This window comes from Lycium ferocissimum, chromosome 5 (assembly GCF_029784015.1).
Source record: "Lycium ferocissimum isolate CSIRO_LF1 chromosome 5, AGI_CSIRO_Lferr_CH_V1, whole genome shotgun sequence".
Taxonomy (NCBI): domain Eukaryota; kingdom Viridiplantae; phylum Streptophyta; class Magnoliopsida; order Solanales; family Solanaceae; genus Lycium; species Lycium ferocissimum.
In genome coordinates this window covers 4,729,575-4,753,280 of record NC_081346.1, presented here as the reverse complement: position 1 = coordinate 4,753,280, position 23,706 = coordinate 4,729,575, and the positions used below count along the sequence as shown (strand labels likewise).

The 23,706-nt window shown below is 34.5% G+C and overlaps 2 protein-coding genes and 1 pseudogene across 3 annotated transcripts; 1 reads left to right on the top strand and 2 right to left on the bottom strand.

The window, feature by feature from the left end:
* Positions 1 to 2,480: 2,480 nt before the first annotated feature.
* Positions 2,481 to 14,794, top strand: LOC132055557 (DExH-box ATP-dependent RNA helicase DExH3-like). 2 transcript variants are annotated; one of them, XM_059447445.1, is made up of 19 exons: positions 2,481 to 3,053; positions 4,182 to 4,336; positions 4,468 to 4,559; positions 4,657 to 4,895; positions 6,089 to 6,184; positions 6,582 to 6,770; positions 6,862 to 7,021; positions 7,114 to 7,244; positions 8,609 to 8,779; positions 8,851 to 9,123; positions 9,902 to 10,096; positions 10,259 to 10,462; positions 10,955 to 11,024; positions 11,128 to 11,276; positions 12,243 to 12,548; positions 12,833 to 12,892; positions 13,020 to 13,172; positions 13,351 to 13,461; positions 13,663 to 14,794. In XM_059447445.1, exons 1-19 carry the CDS (start codon positions 2,658 to 2,660, stop codon positions 14,131 to 14,133), a joined length of 3,621 nt encoding a protein of 1,206 aa, XP_059303428.1. In that variant the 5' UTR covers positions 2,481 to 2,657; the 3' UTR covers positions 14,134 to 14,794. The 2 variants fall into 2 exon arrangements, with proteins under 2 accessions (XP_059303428.1, XP_059303429.1); XM_059447446.1 differs by lacking the exons at positions 2,481 to 3,053; positions 4,182 to 4,336; positions 4,468 to 4,559 and having other exon boundaries at positions 4,755 to 4,895; positions 6,099 to 6,184.
* A 487-nt stretch (positions 14,795 to 15,281) lies between these two features.
* On the bottom strand, positions 15,282 to 17,945 carry LOC132055558 (alpha-1,3-arabinosyltransferase XAT2-like; annotated as a pseudogene).
* A 2,753-nt stretch (positions 17,946 to 20,698) lies between these two features.
* On the bottom strand, positions 20,699 to 22,763 carry LOC132058114 (alpha-1,3-arabinosyltransferase XAT2-like). The gene is made up of 3 exons (XM_059450676.1): positions 22,475 to 22,763; positions 22,291 to 22,377; positions 20,699 to 21,949 (listed from the first exon to the last, which is right to left on the bottom strand). The coding sequence occupies exons 1-3, from the start codon at positions 22,611 to 22,613 to the stop codon at positions 20,766 to 20,768; spliced, it is 1,410 nt and encodes a 469-aa protein (XP_059306659.1). The 5' UTR covers positions 22,614 to 22,763; the 3' UTR covers positions 20,699 to 20,765.
* Between the last annotated feature and the right edge of the window lie 943 nt (positions 22,764 to 23,706).

Sequence of the window (23,706 nt, the reverse complement as noted above, 5' to 3'; positions counted from 1 at the left end):
CACTGTAGTGCCACCACCGTCAACATTTTCTTATTTTTGTTCCGCTTTGACGCCCATGAAGTTGCTTTTCGTTCTTTATTTCAACTAAGTAATTATGGGAGAATGATAATTTCATCAAAAGAAGAGTAAAAGTGTAGAGTTATATTTTACTTCATCTTCATTTGAAATCTTTACTTCTTTTCTTCCTTGATGGTGTAAAAAAGTGAAACTTGCCTCATTGAATTTGCTTATGGTAAAGATTCGGTAGCTGCTTCCTCTCATCATATCTTTTTTATACACCTATAAAAGGCAGACCTTTTCATATTCCAAACTCCGGAGGATACAAGTCTACGTATAGTGGTGTACCCCTTCAAATCCCATAATTAATTAATTTCAATTTTCACGTATCCCTTTAAATTTCATAATTAAGTGATAACTTCTTTTCTGTTTTCAAATTAATTGAAATAATATGTGCAGCCATTACTTCCAAAAGAATCAAGATAATTAGATATCTTTGTGCAAAATAAGAGGGGAAAAGAGCAAAAAAGTGAGAAAATAGATACATAAATATCTTGGTTTTAGAGATGTGCCACGTCAACTTTATAGAATATATAGATTCTTACCCTGACCCAACATTTCTGCATTGTTTTAAGTAGTAAGCTCGAAGGCTTCAGACTCAACATAACAGGCGGCAATGATCTGTGAAAATCTGAAAAACTTGATGACTTTTATCAATAGTGTAACATGAAAAAATTGAGAACTGCAATATAAATTTACATAGCAATAAATAACTTTTATATGAGTTAAACTTGAGGATAACAATGATCTATGAAAACCTTAAAAATTGGAGGACTTCTATCAACAGCATAAAATGAAAAACTTGAGGATTGCAATTTAATATATTAATAAATAACTTTTCTTTGAGTTAAATTATATTCTGCAAATTACAAATTAATTTTATATTCACGCTTTATCAATAGGCTTATTAAAAGTTGATCAACATAATTGCGGAGAGATACATACTTCCTTAAGCAACATGCAACATATACGTTGGCTTCCTTCCCCTACTTCCGCTCTAAAAAAAGATCCATAGCCTGGAGACAATATCAATAATAATTAAAAAAAAGTTATATAAATAAATGAAAATTTAGAAAAATGTTATATTTTTTAAAGAAGAAAGAAGAACTCTACTGTCACCATGAAGTTTCTTCAAAAAGCTAAAAGAGAAAGAAAGAGAAAAATTGCAATCATTTTCGTAAGAATTATTCATGCAATGAAGAAAACAAACCATTTGTTCTTTCTCGATGGCTATTGCACAGCAAAAGTATAAGATAACAAAGCTGAAACATAATTTATTTGGACAGGAATACCATTTTGGTATAATTTTAAGGTGTTATAAACTTGCATATTAAATAATTGGGACGTTATAAACATAAAGAGCTTGGGAGTTATGAATTTTACTATTACTAATACTAATTAAGAGCAGAAGTTATGATGATGAACACGCAGAGGTGCGAGTTATGAAGTTTACAATAAAATGAATGAGAAAAATTCAAAAAGAAGAAGAAGAAGAAAATAAATAAATAGAATCCTTGGCTAAATCGAGGTGTCATATCACTCTTCTATTGCCTAATTTTATAATATACTTATATAGATTACCAAATAATATAGACAAGAATTTGCATAAAATTCAATTACTAAAAGTAATTAAGAGAAAAAAATGACATGTCTCATTATTAATCTAAAACTAAAATACCCTTCATCCAACTTGAAATAAAAAAAAAAAAAATGAAAATGAGGTAGAGCCTCAATGTCGTTGCTCTGTCACTCTAACTAGAACTAAAAAATTAGAATAACATGAGGTAAAGTACAAGTTGAATAGTTTTATTCTATCAAATTTTGTTTATAAATTCTGCACATCTTTTCGTTACAAAGAACTATATTCATATGTTAGTACAAAAAGAAATTGTAAAGTTTATATATACTAATCTAAAGTACACAATAATAAAGAAACAAGCATATCATCCACTGAATCTTAAATATCCCCTACTATTTTTCACAAAATATTCGATTATAAAAGTACTAATTGGATGACTTTAAAAATATTCTAACTTTAAAAAATCTTTGACAAATTTCTTTCTTACTATCACTTTAAAAACAATTGGAATATAACTCACTATTTATTTATGTGGTTTGAACTCTTTCAATCATTAACCTCCCACCCTCCAAGTCATAGCTTAAAGTTTTTTTTTTTTTTTAATTCGGTGTCCGATATCCATGTTAAACGCGATTAAATTTGGATTCCCGTCGCGTAGAGCCTATTCGGGGAAGCGCTTCCTACCATAATTTTTTCATATATACGGCCTGAGTACAAAACCTTCGAAGATCCTTGAACAAATCTCAAAAACCTAAACCCCTCTAGATATCTAACATGTCAATCGTCATATTCTTTTTCTACAGGGACCAATCCGACAACTAACCCGCGAGAACAAAAACATGAGTACTATTCAATAATTCATCAGCCAATTACAGAACACTGCTAAGCTTACTGCACGCTCTACGTTTCCATTGTGTGACTATTATGCAAACACCTCGTCTCCATTCCTCATTTTCTTGTCCTTCCCTAAACCCTAACCACAAATGTTTCACTGAAATTAATCTTTAGGCATATCACCACCATGCCCATGCCTTACACTAACCTTATACAATTGAGGCTCAAGGCCACTCAATTTCTGGCCACCATGTCTTCCACCACTTGTCTCCAATTTTGTCCAAATCGTTTCCACTTTAATAAAACTAACACTTTCCCTTACCGTTCTTCACAATCCATAGTAGTACCTCACAAACGTTGCCTTCATGGAGGTGTTGGATTTTTTTGCTCAGCTAAAGGCTCTTCTTCTTCTTCTTCGTCTGTTGTGTTGAGGCGGAAAAGACATGGTCGTCCTTCTTCTTCTTCTTCGTCGTATTCTCCGTATTTATATCAGCAGAATTTAGGGTATGGGCGGTTTGCTTATGATGAGTATGAGTCTGAGTCCGAGTCTGATAGAGAAATTGACTCCTCTAATAAGCAACTGGTGAGTCTACCACTTTCAATTAACATCCTTGGGGCTATTTGTTTGTCTTAGTTTAACTTGACACGGAGTTTAAGAAAGTAAAGAACGGCTCTCGAATCATGTGGTCTTAAACTAAAGATTATAATGTTCTAAAAGGTCCTTTAATGTTGTGGTCTTAACTATGCCATGTGAGATGTTGAAATTAAAGAGTTGCCAAATTAGGAAGGAGGCATTCTTTTCGAAACAAACTAAAAAGGGAAGTAAGACAAACAAATTGAACAAGGGAAGTATTTCATCTAATTCACTAGTTTATTGGATTGTGGGATAGTAAAAACTCTATCTTGTTGTTTAAAATGGCTACTCTGTAAGTGTCTTTGGTCCGAACGTTTGGATTTTACGGTAGTAAAAATTCTATCTTGGTGCTCACTTTTGTAGTTTATTGGATTGGATGGTAGTAAAATATATCTTGCTGTTTAAAACGGCTACTCTATAATGTTTCTTTGGTCCGAACATTTGGATTTGTACGGTAGTAAAACTTCCATCTTGGTGCTCATTTTTGTAGTTTATTGGATTGTACGGTAGTAAAAAATATATCTTGTTGATTAAAATGGCTATTGTATAAGTGTCTTTGGTCTGAAATCTTCAAATTCTGTTACTTTTCTTGGCATTGTTTTAAATTCAACCATTTCCGTTTACATTTTTGGCCATAAATCTTTTTGCCTTTTTTTCTCTCTGTAATCTTATCAGACTGGGCAGCTATTTTTTAGTTACCCCTCGGTCCCAAACTAGTTCTCATGTTTTGCTTTTTGTGAGTCAAACTATGTAAACTTGACCAACATTTTAAAATATGTATGTTTATCAAATTGACGTGAGAAAATTTGCAACTTGTAGTACTTGTCCTATAGTTTTTGAATATCTAAATTTTAATTGTGAAATATTGAGTTGTTCTAATCTAATTTAGCTTCGAAAATCAGTCAAATTGACTTTCGAGAAGCGAAACATGTCGGCTAAAATGGGTTGGAGGGAGTAGCAATTGTCTTCTTGTGTGCGTTTAAATTTAAAAACTCATCTCTTTTTTTTCCTCTTTTCAAAAAGGAAAAAAAAAAAACCTTATCCCTTTTTCTCACTTTCATGTGTTATCAACTCTAGGGTGAGTCAACCCTTCATAACATTGAAGAATGGAGGTGGAAGCTAAGCATGCTAATGCGAAAAAAAGATGACCAAGAGGTCGTCTCACAGGACAAAAAGGACCGCCGTGATTTTGAGCATATATCAGCTCTGGCAACTAGAATGGGTTTACACTGGTATATCAAATTTCCTTAGCATTTACTTTCGTTTCTCCATGTGGTTAGTCAGAAAGAAGGATGTTCAATTCATTTTGTGTTCACTTTGTTGTGAGTTTCTTTAATTCTAATATATATATATATTGATGCAGCCGCCAGTATGAAAAAGTAGTTGTGTGTAGCAAAGACCCATTGCCAAATTATAGGCCAGATTTGGATGTTAAGCGGCCACAGAGAGAGGTAGGTTAACATGAAGCTTTTGTCAGGCTGTCTGTTCCTTATGCTTCATTCTTTTTTCAGTGCATTTTTCAATTAATGCATCTTCGTTGATATTTAGGTAGTGTTGCCTTACGGATTGCAAAGTAGGGTAGGTGATCTTCTTGAAGCACATCTTTCTAAAAAGTCAGTAAACCAGGAAAATGTTGCACAAAATGCTTCTTTGAGAGGAAGCAAAGACAGCAATTCTCCCAATGATAAAGGGCTTTATGACAATGAGAAGCCATTTGCACGAAATGTTGTTGCAGAGAGAATTCTCATGCGAAGGAGCTTGGTGATGCGTAATAAACAAGAAGATTGGCAGGTTATATTCTATCTTTTGCCAGATTGTTGCAACTAACACTTGTTTCATTTTCTGGACTTTTGTTTGTTTGATGGTGTACAATTGATATCTGTATGTTGTTCAGACCTCATTTCTCCTCTATCAGCTGGGCCATGTTAGGCTTCTGCCTTCTTCTCTCTTTTCAAAATGTTTTGGATCTTACAACCTTGAAAAACTTGGTCACTGTTAACATAAAGAATGTCTAGTGGCGTGACACTTGAACAGAGCCCAGTGAGGCCTCAAGAGGTAAATGGAATTTATTAAGAGGGGATAAAGTAAGTAAACTGTATTTCAGGAAACTTGGCCTTCTATTGTAATTCAGCTGCATTCCAGAACTTTCCACATTTTATCTTTCACTACCATTTCTCAAGTATTACACATTAGTGCTCCTTGGAGGTTGAATTACTCTAAAGAGTCAAAACTATTTTGACCCATTTAAAATGGCAGAGTGGTCCTGTTCTACCAGGGCTGCTTTAACATTATAGCATTTACCTTCCTTGGTCTTTTGCAGTTGCACCCTTTGCACATGTTTATGGTACTCATTCTGAATCATGTATTTGGAGTGGGAAGTTCAAGAGATCTAATGACTATTGTTGTATTCCATACATGTGGACTTCGTAAATATATCCCATTCTGGTCGAGTTCTACCTGTTTTAAGCATCCTCCATGCTCAGTGTGATTCCCTGTCTTCTATCCTTTCTTTGTTCGTTCTTGCAAGTTGCAAATAAAAACGAAATGCACAATAACTTTTATCACAAAAGAAAAGAAAAAAAAAAAAAAGGAAAAGCAGAAAAAGACGAAATGCATAATAACCAAACCATGAACAACTATTGCAGCAAATTTTGTACTGTAAAGTTAGTGCGCGAGAGAATGGATGGTCGATATGTTTTCTTCTTAAACTAGAACAAATTAATTAATTAAGGTCACGTTATATTTGACAGGTAATTTTACTTTTGTCTTTGTTAAAGGTTTTAGAAGTTTATTCTTAGTTATTAGACTGTAAAGTTGGTTTAGACTACCAAGGGATACTTGATCTGAAGTTCTCAGTAATTTACATGTAGAATTTTTGTAAAAAGTAACTATTAAGTTGTCTCTTGAATGCGTACTGCAATAAAACAATTCATCTTTGTGCACTATCCTAAATATCAGATTTGACAACAGCCATCTTTCTGTAGGGATCTCCAGAAGGCCAGAAGATGCGAGAACTTCGAAGAAATCTCCCTGCATATAAAGAGAGAGAGGCATTGCTTAGAGCCATTTCTGAGAATCAGGTTATCTGCAGTTCTGTCAAATTATTCACTTGTATGGCTTTGCTGATGCTGTATATTTAGGTTGAATAATAGTAGGCCTCCCTTTCAAGGCTTCTTATTTTACTTGAATTTAATCTTCCACTTTCAATTTTGATTGACCAATGAATCAATCACAATGTTGCACAATTTTGGTTGTTTTATGCGGACATTGTAGTATGGTGAAAATACCACATCAAGAAGTTCCGATATGGGCTCTAACCTGCATATCTGATAGTCCATTGTTTTAATATCAGTTAGAGTGAAAGAGTGGTACTTATATGTTGGAATACTTTAACCGGATTGACACTTGCTTTCCTAGAATTAGGCTGGGCATAATGGTTCATGTGAAGAATTGTCCTGACCGAAATTAGTTGTGCAGGTGGTGGTCGTGTCTGGGGAAACTGGATGCGGTAAGACTACCCAATTGCCTCAGTACATTTTAGAAGCTGAGATAGAAGCTGCTCGTGGAGCTACTTGCAATATTATTTGTACTCAACCAAGGAGAATATCTGCTATGTCTGTGGCTGAAAGAGTTGCTGCTGAGCGTGGGGAGAATCTGGGAGAATCTGTGAGTTTTTGGCTTTTGCTATATCTGCTATATGTGTTGCATTGGGTATATAAAATGGTAATTTTCTGGTTATGTTCTCCAATTTTTTTAGGTGGGCTATAAGGTTCGGCTCGAGGGCATGAGAGGAAGGGATACCCGCCTCTTATTTTGCACCACTGGCATTCTTCTGAGGAGATTACTGCTTGATAGAAAGTTGGAAGGTGTCACTCACGTTATTGTAGACGAGATTCATGAACGCGGAATGAATGAAGGTATCTGCCCACCTGGCAATGTTGCTTTTATTCTTTTAAAATTTTAAACTCTTGTACTCCAATTTGCTTACTATAGTTGTCTTCCCTTTCAGATTTCCTTTTAATTGTCCTTAAAGATCTCCTTCTCCGTCGACCTGAATTGAGGCTGATTCTGATGAGTGCTACTCTTAATGCTGAGCTCTTCTCTTCCTATTTTGGCGGTGCTCCAATGATCCATATTCCTGTAAGTTGAAGGTTTAAAACGTTGTCTGTCATGATGCAGGCTTCAGTCATGTGATACCCATCCTGATGCCCTCCTTTGCGACCAGAAAAAGAATAAAATATATATTGAGAGAAAATAGGAACATTCATAGAAGTGGTTTTCTAGGAGACTTTTGTAGATGGTATTTAAACAATTTTATGCATGTTTGAAGTTTTTTTTAAATGCATGCAAATCAGATATTTATATGTGATGATATCACACAAACATTCTATGCTATAGGAAGATACTGCCATACTGAAAGACAAATTTATAGAACAGCTTTGAGACCAGCAATTTTACATAGGGTTAAGTATTGGGCCTTAAAGGCTCAATACATGTATAATATGAGAGTTGTATTTCGAATAGATATGCGGTCATACGCAAATGGTCAAGAGTAGGAATGATCACTAGCAACAGAGCATGCATGTAGCACACATGGAGTATAAAATGACAAAAAGTTGCTTAAGATTGTTTGCTATGTTCTAAGTAGATATCCAGATGCACTAACTGTTGTTGCGACAACATGATATGTGGTAAAAAAAAAAAAAAGATGAGGTAGACCTAAAATTTAAAAAAGGAAGTTGTATTCTGAAACCTAGAATCCTTTGGAATCAATGTAGACTTAACTAAAAATATAACATAACAGAAATAAAGGATTTATATATGAGAACGGCCTGTATATAGTAGAAATACATTTAAACCGACTTGGTGTTTGGTAAAATTGTTTTGACTTGCCGAAAGAAAAAAAAGAATAGAGTGGAAAAAGAAGAGTTATAAAGCTGACTTCAACTAATTTGGACTGCAGCGTAGTTGGTTGGTTGGTTTTTTTTTTGATTATATATATATATATATTATAGTATTTATTTGTATATTGTAGGTATATTTACATATGTTATACAACAAAATGAAATGGAGAAGTTGCATACTCAGTTATATATACTATATATATGTATAACTTCACTTTATATATATATATATACATATATATATATACTACATATATATACTTATATATATATATATACTAAATATATGTATAACTTTATATATACTATATATATATATATCATCCATATATATGTTAATATCCATATATATAGATATATAATTACTATATATACTTATATATATGGCTTTTATATATACATATATATGTATAACTTCAGGTAATACCATATATACATATATACTTAATATATATACTAAATATGAATCTTATATGTATATATATGCGTTGCCAAAGGATTATGACACAAGCTTCGTATTGAGCTGCTCTAGAGTTCCTGAAAACTAGAACTGGATGGTTTCATTTTTGGGGGACTAATCTCTCTCTCCGTTCTCATCAGGGTTTTACTTATCCAGTCCGAAGTCATTTTCTGGAAAATATCCTGGAAATGACTAGATACCGTTTAACTCCATATAATCAAATTGATAATTATGGTCAAGACAAGATGTGGAAAATGCAGAAACAACAGACTATTAAGAAGAGGAAGACCCAAATTGCTTCAGATGTTGAGGTATGGAATCTCTATGCTGTTTATGGGCTCTGTATGATAGTTTTTTGTTTGACACTTGAGCTTTGAAACAGGAAGCGCTAGAAGCAGCTGATTTTGGGCAGTATAATCCTCTGACTCGGGATTCACTATCCTGTTGGAATCCTGATTCAATTGGTTTCAACCTCATTGAGAATGTGCTTTGTCACATATGTAGAAACGAAAGGCCTGGTGCTGTGTTGGTTTTTATGACTGGTTGGGATGACATTAATGCTGTGAAGGACCAGCTGCAGGCTCATCCACTGTTGGGGGATCCAAGCAGAGTTTTGCTGCTTGCATGCCATGGTTCCATGGCCAGTGCAGAGCAGGTATTGCCAAGTTGGAGTGTTGATTTGTTTTTTGATTGTTAGGAAGTGTTATGCTCTTTTCCCATAGTTTTCGTTTTTATATTCATTTAGCTTCCATAGAAAATCAGTATTTTAGAACATCATATATGGCTTTATGGAGGAATTTCGGTTATTCAAAAGCAGAACGACCATACCAATTCTGTGATCTGTTAGGCCCTTCCAGTATCTCTGAAAAGCCAATGCTAACTTTTTTGGATTTAAAGGTGAGGTATCTTTGTCCTATTGATGTAAGAAATATTGAGATTTGAGGAGCTTGTCTCTTTTATATTGTTTTAGTGGTTATCAAGGAATTTTCTTTTGAATAGTGGATGGTGTTTTTCTTTCGTATCTTTTGTTATGAATTATTTAATGAATTCTCTTTCTTTTGTTTGAGGGCTGTAGAATGAATTAGTGTGTATTCTCATGGTATCTCTGTTAAATGTGTTTTGTGTTTGATCCTAGAACAGAAGACATGTTTTGATGACAAAAATCATCAACTAACAATTATCATGGAACTAATTAGGCGCCGATAGGTTCTTTCTTACCTTCCAACTTAAGTTCATTTGAAATAATCCTGAGGACTAGAGATGTCAATTGAGTTTGAGTTTCATCCTTCCTCGATTGGGAGCTTTAAAATCTAGTCGAAATCATTAGTTTATGGTTAAGTACTAATTTTTATAACTTAAATACTTTTGCTATTCTCGTAATTTACATATTGTTGTACCCTCTTAACTTTGGATCTCTGTTCGCTTGCAAACAGAAATTGATTTTTGAGAAGCCAGAAGATGGAATCAGGAAAATTGTGTTAGCTACCAACATGGCTGAAACAAGTATCACCATAAATGACGTGGTTTTTGTGGTCGACTGTGGAAAGGCAAAAGAGACATCTTATGATGCAATCAACAACACTCCATGTTTGCTTCCTTCTTGGATTTCAAAAGCTTCTGCTCGACAAGTAAGACAGATATGATCTACCTGCTTCAACCTTTGCAATATTTAAAATGATTATATAATTCGGGGAATAGGTCCTCCGCCCCCCAGCTTTTTAGTGTTTTTGAGCTATTTAGTTACTGCTGTGGAATCGACATCATAAGTGAATGTCCTTTTAACTTTGCAGAGAAAAGGAAGAGCTGGCCGTGTTCAATCTGGGGAGTGTTATCATCTCTATCCTAGAAGTGTATTTGAAGCTTTTGCAGATTATCAACTGCCAGAGCTTCTGAGAACACCTTTACAGTCCCTATGTCTACAGATTAAAAGCTTACAACTTGGAAGTATTTCAGACTTTCTATCCAAGGCAATTCAGTCACCAGAACCACTATCTGTAAGTTGGGACCGACTTTTTCACCTAGTTTCTTGAATTGTGTTGTGGTTTGTGAGAGTGAAAGTAGAGAACGAGGGTAAGTAAAATGGAGGGAAATGGTTTAGATCGTCTGGGGAGGGAAATAATCAGGAGGGATGTCAAAAGTGATGAACTTGCAAACGCTTCATTCCAAAATTTTCAATTTTTTCAATGGGTAGTGACACCGAACAACCTAATATGCACTTATGGCATCATGTCTAAGTGTTTAGACTGGTAAACCACTGAACTCTCTTAATTTCCACATTCTGCTCATGAAAACGCGGGTAAATGCATGAGCATCCTATAAGGTGAAGAATACGTATCATCTGCCTTTCACCAGACCTGGATTTAAGTTGTCTAGTATACTTCTTCGTTTGACAATTCTGGCTCCCTAGCTTTATGTTTAATGGACATATATCTTGTTTGCTTTGTGGTTAATTTGATTCTCATGTAATTGCGATTATTGTTTTGCAGGTTCAAAATGCTATTGAGTATTTGAAGACAATAGGGGCTCTAGATGAAAATGAAAATCTGACAGTACTTGGTAAAAGCATAGCTGAATTTTATAAATCATCCAGCATTTTCTCCATAGGCTTCGTCACCGTTATTTTGGGAAAAGAAAACTTGACTTCTGGATTTTCCTGTAGGACACAACTTATCAATGCTTCCAGTTGAGCCAAAACTGGGGAAAATGATAATATTAGGTGCAGTATTCAACTGCCTGGATCCAGTTCTTACAGTTGTTGCTGGTTTAAGTGCTAGAGACCCATTTTTAATGCCATTTGACAAAAAGGATGTAAGTTAATATTCTCTGATTTTATGGATGAAGATGACTAATCTTACCATCTTCTTGTTTCTTAGAGTGACTCAAATAAGTTAGATATGTTCTTGTTTTGTCTTTTTCTTACAGTGATACATGCATGTCTTTCTTTCTTTAAGGAATCTCTGTGCATTGTCTTAATGAGCAACAGATTTAATATGTTTTATGTGCATGCATCCCGAAAGTTGCTCTGTAAACATATCCTTTTATTTTGGCAGGTTTTTAGTTGCATTTGTTCCAAGTTAGTTTTGGGGACTGTAAAATGTAAATTTACTCCCTCCATTTACAGCATTAGTGCAAGGGAATAGTGGTCTGTCACTCTAGAACTGGCTTATGCCAACATTTCCCAGTTGGTTTTGAGGACTGTAGAATGAGATGGACTTATTTTCTTTAACAGCGCTAGTGCTAGGATTGAGGGTCTTTGCTACTGAAATAATTGGATCATGCTAACATTTTATTCTGTGTACAAGTTTTTGAATGTGCAAAATATGAAACATTTAGCTGACATTCACAGTTTTACCTTATTATATTTGGAAAACAAGGGTTGGTGCTGAATTCTAGCCGGGAAATTTAAACAATATTTTAGAAGAGAACGGTAGAGCTTGTGAAGAAGAAATAGAGGTCCTGACCTATCTTGAACTGGGTGCGGGGAGTGTGCTTTTACTAATGTGAATTTTGGTAGTTTTATTGAGTTATCAGCAGTAGACTGGGGAATTGCCACAAGTCCTGTGGATTTTTGAGTAGAAAACTATTTCAGTTGCGTGAATCTTTATATTGTCCTAAACTTGCTATAGTGTACTGCTAACCTTTGCACCTCCTTTATCCTAGTGCTTGGGAACAATTTTTGAACTGAGATCTATTTTCCCACATGTTGAACCTCTTTGATTAGCCATTGGTCACCTTATATTCTGGGTTGCTGTATTGAATTATCACTTCTTGCAGCTTGCTGAGTCTGCCAAAGCCCAGTTTTCTGCTCGTGACTTCAGTGATCATCTTGCTCTTGTTCGAGCTTATGAAGGCTGGAAAGAGGCTGAAAGGCAGCAATCTGGTCATGAGTACTGTTGGAGAAATTTCCTTTCTGCGCAAACTCTCAGAGCGATGGACTCCCTCCGCAAGCAATTTTTGTATTTGCTTAAGGACATTGGTTTAGTTGATAGCTTTCAGAGTTGTAATGCCTGGAGTAATGATGAAAATCTGGTTCGAGCGATTATATGTGGTGGGTTATTCCCTGGCATATGCTCTGTTGTGGTGAGTTATGCTCTTTTGATTAACAATCCTTCTCTCTTTGAGGTTAGCACTTCATCTGGTATTTACATGAAATGAAAGTTGGCTGGTACATGATACTGATTGCTAAACTCTTCTGCTCTCTCACCGAATACATGTTTGCACTTCCATCTTAGATTATTTCATCAATAAAAAGGTTAGTGTTGAGCTAGGTCAGACTGGTTTTCCTATGCATTTTTATCAAAATCTCATGGCAATCCCTCCTTCCTGTATCTATGCATGCTAATTGAGCATATTTGGATTGACAGAACAAGGAGAAGTCAATCTCACTGAAAACAATGGAGGATGGTGGAGTCCTTTTGTACTCTGTAAGCTTCATAGTATAATTAGTGTCATTTAAATTTTTTACTGTCATTTAAATTTTTACACGTGCCATGTAATTTTTTGACGAAAGGTTTCCATTCTTTTAATGGTGCTTTTCCTTTTTCTGCGTAGAACTCTGTCAATGCCCAAGAACCTAGGATTCCATACCCATGGCTTGTCTTCAACGAAAAAGTTAAAGTGAATTCAGTATTCCTGCGAGATTCTACAGCTGTATCTGATTCTGTGGTACTCTTATTTGGCGGAAGCATTTTTGGAAAAGCTCTAGTAAGTTCTTTCATCTGACTCTACCTACCCCAACTCCCAGCTCCCCTGCCCGCAGGGACAAGGTTGATTTCTTTGTTGTTTTGCAGAGTTCCCGCTGTCATGTTCTTGAATCCTCCATGATTATCTGTACAATTTACTATTTGGTGTTCCCTTAAAACTCCCTTTTTTCATTTGTTAGGATGGACACTTGATGATGCTTGGAGGATACTTGGAGTTTTTCATGAGCCCCTCACTGGCAAATACTTATGTAAGCTTGAAGAGGGAGCTTAATGAACTTGTCCATAAGAAAGTATGTATATCTTTCCATCTTTGTTTGTGCTATCATCCATTTGAGTTTTCCATAGTTGATATTTCTGTAGTGTTGCTCCTTGTCAACTGTGTGAATGGATGATATTGTTTGTAACTATCCGTATGCATTCTTCGGAAAGAATGGTACAAGGGATGCATATGACAAATTCTTCTCTCTCCTGATGTTTGCTTTTTCTGGCAGCTCTCGGACCGTAATTTTGATGTAGGCAGTCATGGTGAGCTATTAGAAGCTGTTAGATTACTGGTGTCGGAGGATCAATGTGAAGGTAAATTTGTTTTTGGTCGTAAACCAACCCCAAAGAAGTCTGCAAAGGAGTTACAGAAAACCATCATTCCAACGAAGGGCAGTGGTGGTGAAAATCCGAAGTCTCATCTCCAGACGTTGCTTCTTCGGGCTAGCCACCAATCACCCAATTACAAGACAACACAACTAAAAAATAATAAGTTCCGCTCCACTGTAATATTCAATGGGTTGAATTTTGCTGGCCAGCCTAGCAGTAGTAAGAAAGAAGCTGAAAAAGATGCAGCTGCTGAAGCTCTGCAGTGGTTGACTGGTGAGACCCAATCGTCTTCTAAAGCTGTTGAACATATGTCAGCACTTTTGAAGAAAAGCAAGAGTAAGAAACAACTTCATAGTACAAAATGGAGGTAATTGTCTGCATAAGTTAGGGTCACTAACCTGACAGTCCCGCGGATGAAGAGGTTCTTGCTGGCATTATTTTTCTTGGTTGAACAAGGATAAGTTATTTTTGGCAAGGAAGATGCAGCTTGAAGGTTGTATATAATCAGAGTCTTATTGGGCCTTCATTTTTTAAGCGGGCTGCAGATAATCTCGAGGGAGCTACTGTATTTGAGTATAGGCATTGTGGGACGAATTAATCAATGCGGCATCTTCCTATTTGGTGACTTTTGGTTAAAGTTCACTACATGATGTCTTTGTTCTCATAGCATTCCTGCCACAAAGGCTAGTCAAATTCTCAAGTAAGAGTTTGGCCTAGTTGATCAATCCTTTCGCCGAGAAGTGGAAGGCCACCTAGTTTGGATGGGCAGATGTGCAATGACCTACAGTCAGCTCAGGCTCGGATTACAGAAGGTACACAGTAATATTTATACCTTGTATGAATCTGATTCTAATTCATTATTACTTATGAGAAAGGATCTGTAGGAGGAAAATATAGTTGTACACCAAATACAAAGTTGTATTACGGACACTCGTGAATGATCGTGATCATGATATATAGACTTCTATGTCTAAGAATGTATTTGCCTTCTACTCACAATGATTACATATAAATGGTGCGTTTCCGGTTTCACTGTGACTTTCATTGCTGGGGAATTCTTGGTGCAGATTATTTGCAAGTGTTTGCCTGTGACACCTTAAAACAATCTCAAGATGCGAATGTGTTTGTGTATTGTAGGAGAAGGGGATTGATAAATTATTACTAGGAGCTGTAACAATTTTTATGGCTTCACTTTTAGGCTGGATGATTTCTTCCTGTCACCATCTAATGTAAGACAACTGTTAGCACCCTAGGGTCTAGCGGTCCATGAAGTGAAATGAGAGCGGGGTTCAAATTCCAGCAGAAAGAAAAACCGTTAGGTTGTTTGTTTCAATGGAATTCAAGAGAAGTTGTCATAATTGGTTAGAACAAATGAATGATGCTCTCTGTCTGAGTTTCACAGAGCAAAGCTTGAACAACTTGCAAAATGTTCGTACTTCTCCATGAAATTTTCTCTACTAAATTCATTTAAGCTGTTAAACCAGGTATAGTCTATGGCAACTCTCTTGGGACTTTATGAATGTACGAGTGAAAGCGCAAAGTACGTCAAACTAATCAAGAGTAAGTGGCTCCCTTTTTTTCTTTTCTTTTTCAAATTCAAAGGATGGCTTCCTTGGTTCAGAAAATCGTTTTAAATGCACTTGCTCTTGGTTTGAATTATGATATTTATTCTAACAAGTAGCTATTCTGATTTAGAAAACAGAAAAAGAACAGGCGATTGTGAAAAATAATTTAAACTCAAGAAGGCTCTAAGAGTCGTGTGAATCTAAATGTCAACCTATATTGCTATTATTTCTTCTTCAATTAATGAATTTATTAGTCTCTGGACACAAACTACCTATTTCCCCTTTTAATATGCATAAGGTTTTTATATTAATTTTTTTCTCTCTTCCTTTTTTTTAGCTACAAATTTGACTTTCAAAAATATGCCATCTGGATTTAGGATAAGCAAAAAGAGAAAGAACAATTAACTACACAATCTAAGTTAAACCAAAAAAAAAAAAAAAAAAAAAAAAAAAACGATGGTGAAACAAGAAAAGATTGAATAAAGATTTTCCTGTTTCTGTGCCTTTGTTTATTAGAGAACACGAAAAGAAAAAAAAAAAAAAAAAAAGAAGCTCAACTCCGCAAAAGCTCTAATGCTTTCAAGAGAGTTCCTCTAAATCTATTTACATCAATTTTTACATCTTGCTGATCTAAATAAATTTTCCTATATGAAACCCATCCTTGAGGAGAAATCATATTACCAGGAGGATCCCTTAACACATGATGTTCAAGTGGATATTGTTGGATTAAAGAACTCTCATTTACGCTAATCTTGTAATCCAAATACTTCAAATTCATGTCCATAGCTGGAATTTGAAAGTCCACTTTAGATACCCATTCCATTCCCAATCCCACTATTTGTATAACAGCTGCTTTTTCTGGCAAAAAAACCATATTAGTCAATCCAGCACCATGCACTCCCATTAATACATCAAATGAATTCACTTTTTTGGCAATTTTAGCCAAATTTTCCGCTGTTTCTTCCACAACCACTTTGAATCCCAAGCTTCTAGCCAATGTAACAATCTCTTCAACGTTGACAAAACGTCTCGTTTTGCTTCTTGAAATTATAAGAAGCCGGGGCATATTTTTTCTTCCTTGATCGTCAGCATTCTTTTTCAATCTCACCGCCAATTTTCTCTTCAAGGAATATGTACTTTTCAAGAATTTTGTGAAGTCCCTCATAGAGTAAGGAGATTCTGAAGTTTTAATGCTGAATTCTTTGTTGGCTTTCAAGCCAATTGTCATACTTGGGTAACAAAGCACTTCTTTTTCCTTGTCAATATCAATAATCTCATACTTTGATAATCTTTGTAGCACTGGTTTGTACTTGTTGATCCACCAAGGCATTTTGTTAGTAATCAGAAATTGGACTTCACCATTGAAACGTCGCGAAGTTTGGAATAATGGAATTAGCACATCAGTGAAATCATGGAAGTGATTTCCAGCATATCCTTTAGTTGAAAAAACAACTGCTGGGACAGTGTAGTTTCTAGAGCAAATTGGGATTTGTTGAGAAATATGAACTTTTTTGACCGTTAAATTTGTAACACTGTCCATTGCTCTGTTGTCACCTTTTCTTGCATATGGTCTTATGCTCCATGATTTGTTTTTTTCATCTGCTAATTGATAAGTTGAAACTAAGTAAATATTGTTGATGAATTTCCATGAATTCTTATGTCACCATTCATCTCGCAGAGATCAGCTCTTGGATGTGTGACATTGCAAATTTGTTTCTCTTGTTCTATTTCAAAATCTGAAATCAGAAAAACAGATAATTACATTTCATTGTAAGATATTAGACAAAATTGCAAATTTTCTCATTTGCAAAGTTTTATGCTAATTAACTTGAATACTTACATGGCTTTTTTGGCTTAGTGACTTCCTCTGTCATTGCTAGAATTTTGGGGCCACCACGAAGAGAAACCTTAACATTCACTGTCACACAAGAACATAACACTGTTAATGACAACTTTTTGATAATGTAAACATTATTTACAATATGTAATTAACCATGCTAGGTTGAATTAGTAACCTGAAAAATAAAGCAATTGTAGTGTAAAATATTTATTATACTATCAGTGGATATAATATAAAATACTAGCCTTTACATTAAGCATGATGTTTCAAGATCACATATAGACGCCAAAAACATTAAAAGAAAGCGCCACACATCGATAGAAAGATAGTCATAATTGTTAGCAAAACTTAAGGAGTTTGACTTAAAGAAGAAAAGGCGAAAATCCACTCTAAGAAAAGGAAACGATAAAGCGTTTTAACTTATATACACTGACGGTGTAAATAACAACTTGCAAATTCAATGAAGAAAAGCTCCAAAAACTTACCAACTCGAAAATGACGAATTTCAGGCTTGAAGAGAATACAAAAGGTGGCTGCTATGATGAAACAACTAACAAATGCTCCAATTCCTAATTTCTTCTGCTCATGCTTGCTAAAACTCCTCGCGAAGAAACTATCATACTTCATTTTTGCTAAAAATTAATAATGTAACTACAAAAAACAAGAAGCTTTTGGAAACCCCTCAAACTATCTAAATAAGTGAGAAAATGCTAGTATTTGCAATTCTCAAGATATATAGAGAGGTCGTCCGATATCTAAGTGACTAGCATGAATGAACAGATTGCTCTTTCTTCTCTTATCTAATTTTAGTGATTGCTCTCCACGTTTTGCATAAATCTAGGGGATTTGTACAAATAAAAAAAATACTATGTTGTTTCTCGTTGAAAGAGATATCAAGGTTGACTATTAGATAAATGTTTTGTCACAAATTGTGTCCCTTTTAATACCCATGTCTAAGAACATGATTTAGGATGGCCGGCAACTCAATTACCAGTTAATTACCAAACATACCCGATAAGTAAACATCATTAAGATTTTGTTGATCCTTACCTTATGGGTTGGTATTTACGCATTTTTTCAAATTTTGGTGGCAAATAGACGTGCATTCATATTATTATTTGGATAGAAATTACTAGTTCAACATATATAGATATCAAGAACTTGTTAAGTTTGCTTAAGTGGTATGGGACTATGAGTTTTAATGCAACATACCAATTTAGGTCATCATTTGCTATTACTAGAGTCTAGAGTTATATTTGCTTATTTTTATTGCTCATTAAGTGCCTCAGTGTGAACAAGTGGGTTCAATTAATGGCTGCTTAAGTACTATTTCTAAGTTTTCCTAAAATGAGGTCTAACAATTACTGTGCATATCATGCAATATCTAGAAATAAACTTATTGATCTCATGTTTATGGTTGCATCTTTTTATTTTTTTTCTTTCCCTGTAATTAAGTTTGTTCGTTTCTACTACTTTCTATAACGAAAAGTTGAGTCACCAATGAAAATTAGAATGTCTCTATAATTCCAAATAACCTTGAAATAGTTATATTTATCTGTGTTCAATTCCATTTAACTGGAATTTCCTTTTCCCGGCCTTTCAATTGAAGTTAGGTGTATTTTCCTTATCTTTAGAAAAATAAAGAAAATGCCTCATCCATTTGGTCAAAATTTAAAGAATTTATTTCATATATACATATTTATTTTTCCAGTACATTGTAACTTGGAACATTTTAGTACTAGTATTGTCTCAAATCTTATAAATTAATAATATCTTCAATCCATTTAAATGATTGTTCACCTAGACACCAATATGAAGTCCATTACGAGAAGCGTGTTGCTATGCAAATGTCGGTTGTTAGCCTGATTGAGTTTGTCTCAGTTGAGTAAATTGTGGATATGCTTACGAAAGGATAAATTGTTACCATCCAAACCGCTGCATTCCACCAAGTTTTCTAACGTGAAATTTTCGTCGGCCGTCCCTTTTTGACATAACTACTTAGTAAAGGATTATTTTTATTTTGTTTGCAACCTAGGATTTCTTAGATCCCAGTCTAATGATATCTTTTGAGCAGACTAAAAATCCTATGTGAATATGTTAGATTGAGGTTTAGAAATTTGTGTATTATTGCAAAGATTAGGCGATAATTTAATGTTTTGTCCGTAAGATTGAGCAATCTATGAGCAAACACTAGACCTGAGTCCAGAAGCAGAGGTAGAAGTCCGCATATGGGTTCGGTCGAACCCAATAACTTTTATTCATATAACTTGTTTGTGTTAAAAAAAAAAAAAAAAAAACTCATTAAATATTTACACATATAAAATTTAGAACTCAACTATTAACATTTGAAATCGTCGTTCTAAAATCACAAACCCACAAAGTAGAAATTCTGACTCCAACTCTGCCTGAATCTAACGGAAAAATAGTTTTCTAAGGGCTATATTTGCCCAATTTCTATTGACATCAAGTTGATATTTCTACTTCTTTTTAGCTATTTTACAAAAAGAAAAATGAAATATAAAGTAGAAATAGGAAAATAGAAAGGGAGCCAGCGGAAAAATTATGTTGAATGGTCCAAGAAAGTTGTTTGGTTTAAGAGTAGGACATTTTACCAATATTCCTCAAATATGGTGGAAACCACGTTTGGGAGGAAATTTGAATCCTCTAGATTATAGACAAGTGTGATGAAGAATGTAACTGAAAAAAGAAATCAACTTTATTTGGAGCAAAATAAATATTCGCTCGTGACGTTATTTTACCAGAATATTCCTTTGTATTTTTCCTCAATTTTTTTGAAATCTTTCACATAAAAACAATCGTGCTAATTGATCAAAGCACAAGTCAACGTTAGGTCAAGTAGCATGCAGAAGCACCAGAAGATTTGAATATCCAGTTTATTTAACTATTTATTCTTTACTCTACCTATACTCTTATTTATCATATCTTTTCCATTAGAATTTAAATTGTATGCAATGACGGGGTATAAAATATTTACATAATCAGATCACTAGTTAACTAATTACATGTAAATCTCTTGGTAAGTATTAATTTAATCTACTAAAAATGATAACTAGCTTGTTAGTCACGTTTAAATTTGAACTTTGAAATGGTCTCTATATTTTGGATCAATTGAACTCCACTTCTCCCGTTTCAGTCTGAAACTATCCTCTGGTAAAACTGCTCTTGATGGATATAATTGACATATCCGATTTAGGGTCTCTTAGCACAAAAATTACTCCTTTCGAACTTTATACCATCTAGAGTGAGGCTTTTGACTGCTTAGAAGACTCCTGAAATAGAATATCAACATCGAAAATAATGGCTGGAAGAATATTTTATCTTATTTTCGTAGCTATTTTGCGCTATAATTACATGGTTAGACATGGCGTAAATAGTATAAAATGTCTTAACAAATTTCACAGGTTAAAATTTAGTGTGGACGCAAAAATATAAGCTATAAAAGAGGATAACTTAAATCCCTTCAATTGTGTCATTGCACAAGATGTTCATAAACTAAATTGATCAAATCACTCAAGTAGATAAAAATGCCATTACACAACAGACGAAATTTGGAACATGTACGCTATAGTGCAAAAAATTAAGAAGTGGCTAGAAGCTTTTTAGCTTCTAACAAAGTGGACCTAAACCTATTAAGATCAACTTTTACATTCTGCTTATCCAAATAAATTGATCTAAATACATCCCATCCTTTCCTATGAAATGATGATGGATCTTTAAAAACTTTATGATTAAGTGGATATTTTTCCATTAGAGAACTCTCATGCCCACCTATTTTATAATCCAAGTACCTTATGTTCATTTCTCCTGCAGGGTCCCCAAAATCACGTTTAGCCAAATTATCCATTGCTCCTAATGGAACTAGCTGAATTAAAACAGCATTATCTGGGAGGAAAACCATGTTGGTTAATCCAGCTCCATGAACTCCCATTATCACATCACAAGAATTAACAATTTGCGCGAATTTTGACAAATTTGTACTAAGGTTAGCCTCAGCCAGGACAACCTCGTACCCCAAATCTTCAGCCATTTTTCTGACATCCCCCTCATTTAACAAAATTCGTGATTTTTTCCTTGATATAATCAGCAAACGTGGCCTCGTAGCAATATCACCCTTAATCTTGATGGCCTCAACTCTCTTTAGAGAAAATGAGCTCCTTAAGAAATGTCTGAAATCGTGCATTGACACCATATTTGGGAATTTTGAGGAATCAATCCCGAATTCTTTGTGAGATTTAAGGCCTGTTGTCATACTAGGAAAGCAATGTACCTTGTTTTCATTGTCAATGTCAAGAATTTTGTGCTTAGACATGTTGTTAAGCAATGTTCTGTACTTACCTATCCACCAAGGCTTATAATCCGTGGCAAGAAAGTGCACTTCTGAGTCAAAATGTTGCGAATTTGAAAAGATTGGGACGAGTAAATCTGAGAAATCATGAAAATGGTTTCCTGAATAGCCTCCAAGTGAAAATAAAACTGCTGGATAGCCATGATAGATACTGCATTTTGGGATTTTTTCGCCGTCTTGTACTAATTTTACTGTCCAAGATTTAACACTTGACATTGCCCCTGCACTCCCTTTTCTTGCATAAGGTTTTATGGTCCATGAATTGTTTTTAGCTGAGATGTTGAAATCATGAGACATAACAAAAATTGATGAGGAATTTCCTTGAACCCTTATGTCCCCTTTAGTCTCACAGTAATCAGACAATGGTTCAAACACATTACAGTTACACATTGGCTCTGTATCCTTTGTCTCTGTTTCTGCAAAATAGTTTCATCTAAATGTCAATATAAGAAGTTTAAGGAGCCAATTGGACATAGATTTTTTTTTTCCCGAGACATTGTCTGGTTGTACATTAAACTGATTTTTTGTTAGTTTCGGAAGATAACCGATTTTTCAAGTGAATTTTTTTTTTTCCACTCGCAAAACTTTTTTCCGGGTGCAATGCATGTTAAGACACGACTTCGACTTCCAAATTCCATTTTTCAACTTCAACGTGAAAAGCTCTTCTTAACTTCTTAACTTCAAAGTTTCAACCCATTATATGTCCAAACGCCTACTAAGTTCCAATGAGATTCTTGAATTTCTAATGTTGACTTACCTAATTTCTTGAGAAGGGTTGTGTCCTTGATCACAAGCATGTCTTCAGCAGCATTTAAAGATAATTGTAAATTCATGGCATCACCATCTAGAAAACAAAAGTAAAATCAGCATAACAAAGCTATTATTAGAGGTTAAATTAGAAAATTATTACTGGAAATGATAGCTAAGTGCAGAGGACTTACTAACTGATTGAGGATACAAATGGTTCTTGAAAACCATGCAACTGCTAAACACAACAATCAACATTACAACAAAAGCATACCATCCAAGTGTTTTTCTTTCATAGTGACTAAAGCTCTTTGCTAGTATGGGATTATACATTTTTTTCCAATCTTGTGACAGAAGGGCGAAGGCTGATACTGTCTCTACTTAATTTAGCTCAAAGAATCTACTAGAAAGTAAAGAGAAGATGCTATTATTTAAACATCACTTCTTATGTCGCTACTTGAACTAGCTTGCTTAGTGAGTGAATAATGATTATATTGTTTGCATGAATGAATTGGAAAAAGACACTGTTGGTTATAGGTAAGGCAATCATATGGATATTATTTAATAATTTTAGCTGTGTTTGTGTTTCATTGAGTATCAATTTCGTGTCACGATTTTCAGCATTGAAAGGAACTTTTCAACTAAAGTTGTTATGAAATCACTTAGAAATTTTTAAGAGTCAACAGCAACTACAATTATAATAAGTAAATTAACTATAAGTATCTTACCATTAGAGTAAAATGACAACCAATTTGGCTGACCTATGTCACCTTCTTTCCACTTATAATAGCCAAAACACTGGCTAAAACATGCACTTACTAGAAGGTAGCAACACATATCAGGACTAGTATGAGTCTAAACCCAATAAATTTTCATTCCATGAAATTTTCACACGATCAATTTATCTTTATTGTAGCAGGTATATGTCTTACTTTAATTTTAAGATTACAAAGCTCACATTTCATAGAGACTTAACTGTAAATATTCTTTAGGTGAGCTGACAATGATTTTTTTTCTTGCATTAACAGTGCATAAGTTAAACTCTACTAGTAATATTTATGTTGCCTTACCTATAAACCTTTAATAAGTTGTTACTAAAAAACCAAGCAGCAATCAATTATATTATGATGAAAAAGGAAATAAATAGGAACAAACGTAATAAACAATCTAAAATCATGATCACCGTCAAAGAACTAATCATATATAATATAAACGTGTCACCTGCCCTCGTTAATTAGGTCCAAAACATATGGTTCAATTAAGCTATGAGTACAAAAGAGGTGGTACCTTTTTATTACGTGCAGCCTAATCAAGAAATTAGTGGACGAGAATATATTTTTCGAAAAAAGTCTAACCTGCCTGTCATATTTTAGTTATCATTTTGAGTTAGGTGGTAACGGAATCTGCTGACTTTTATTCTTGATCT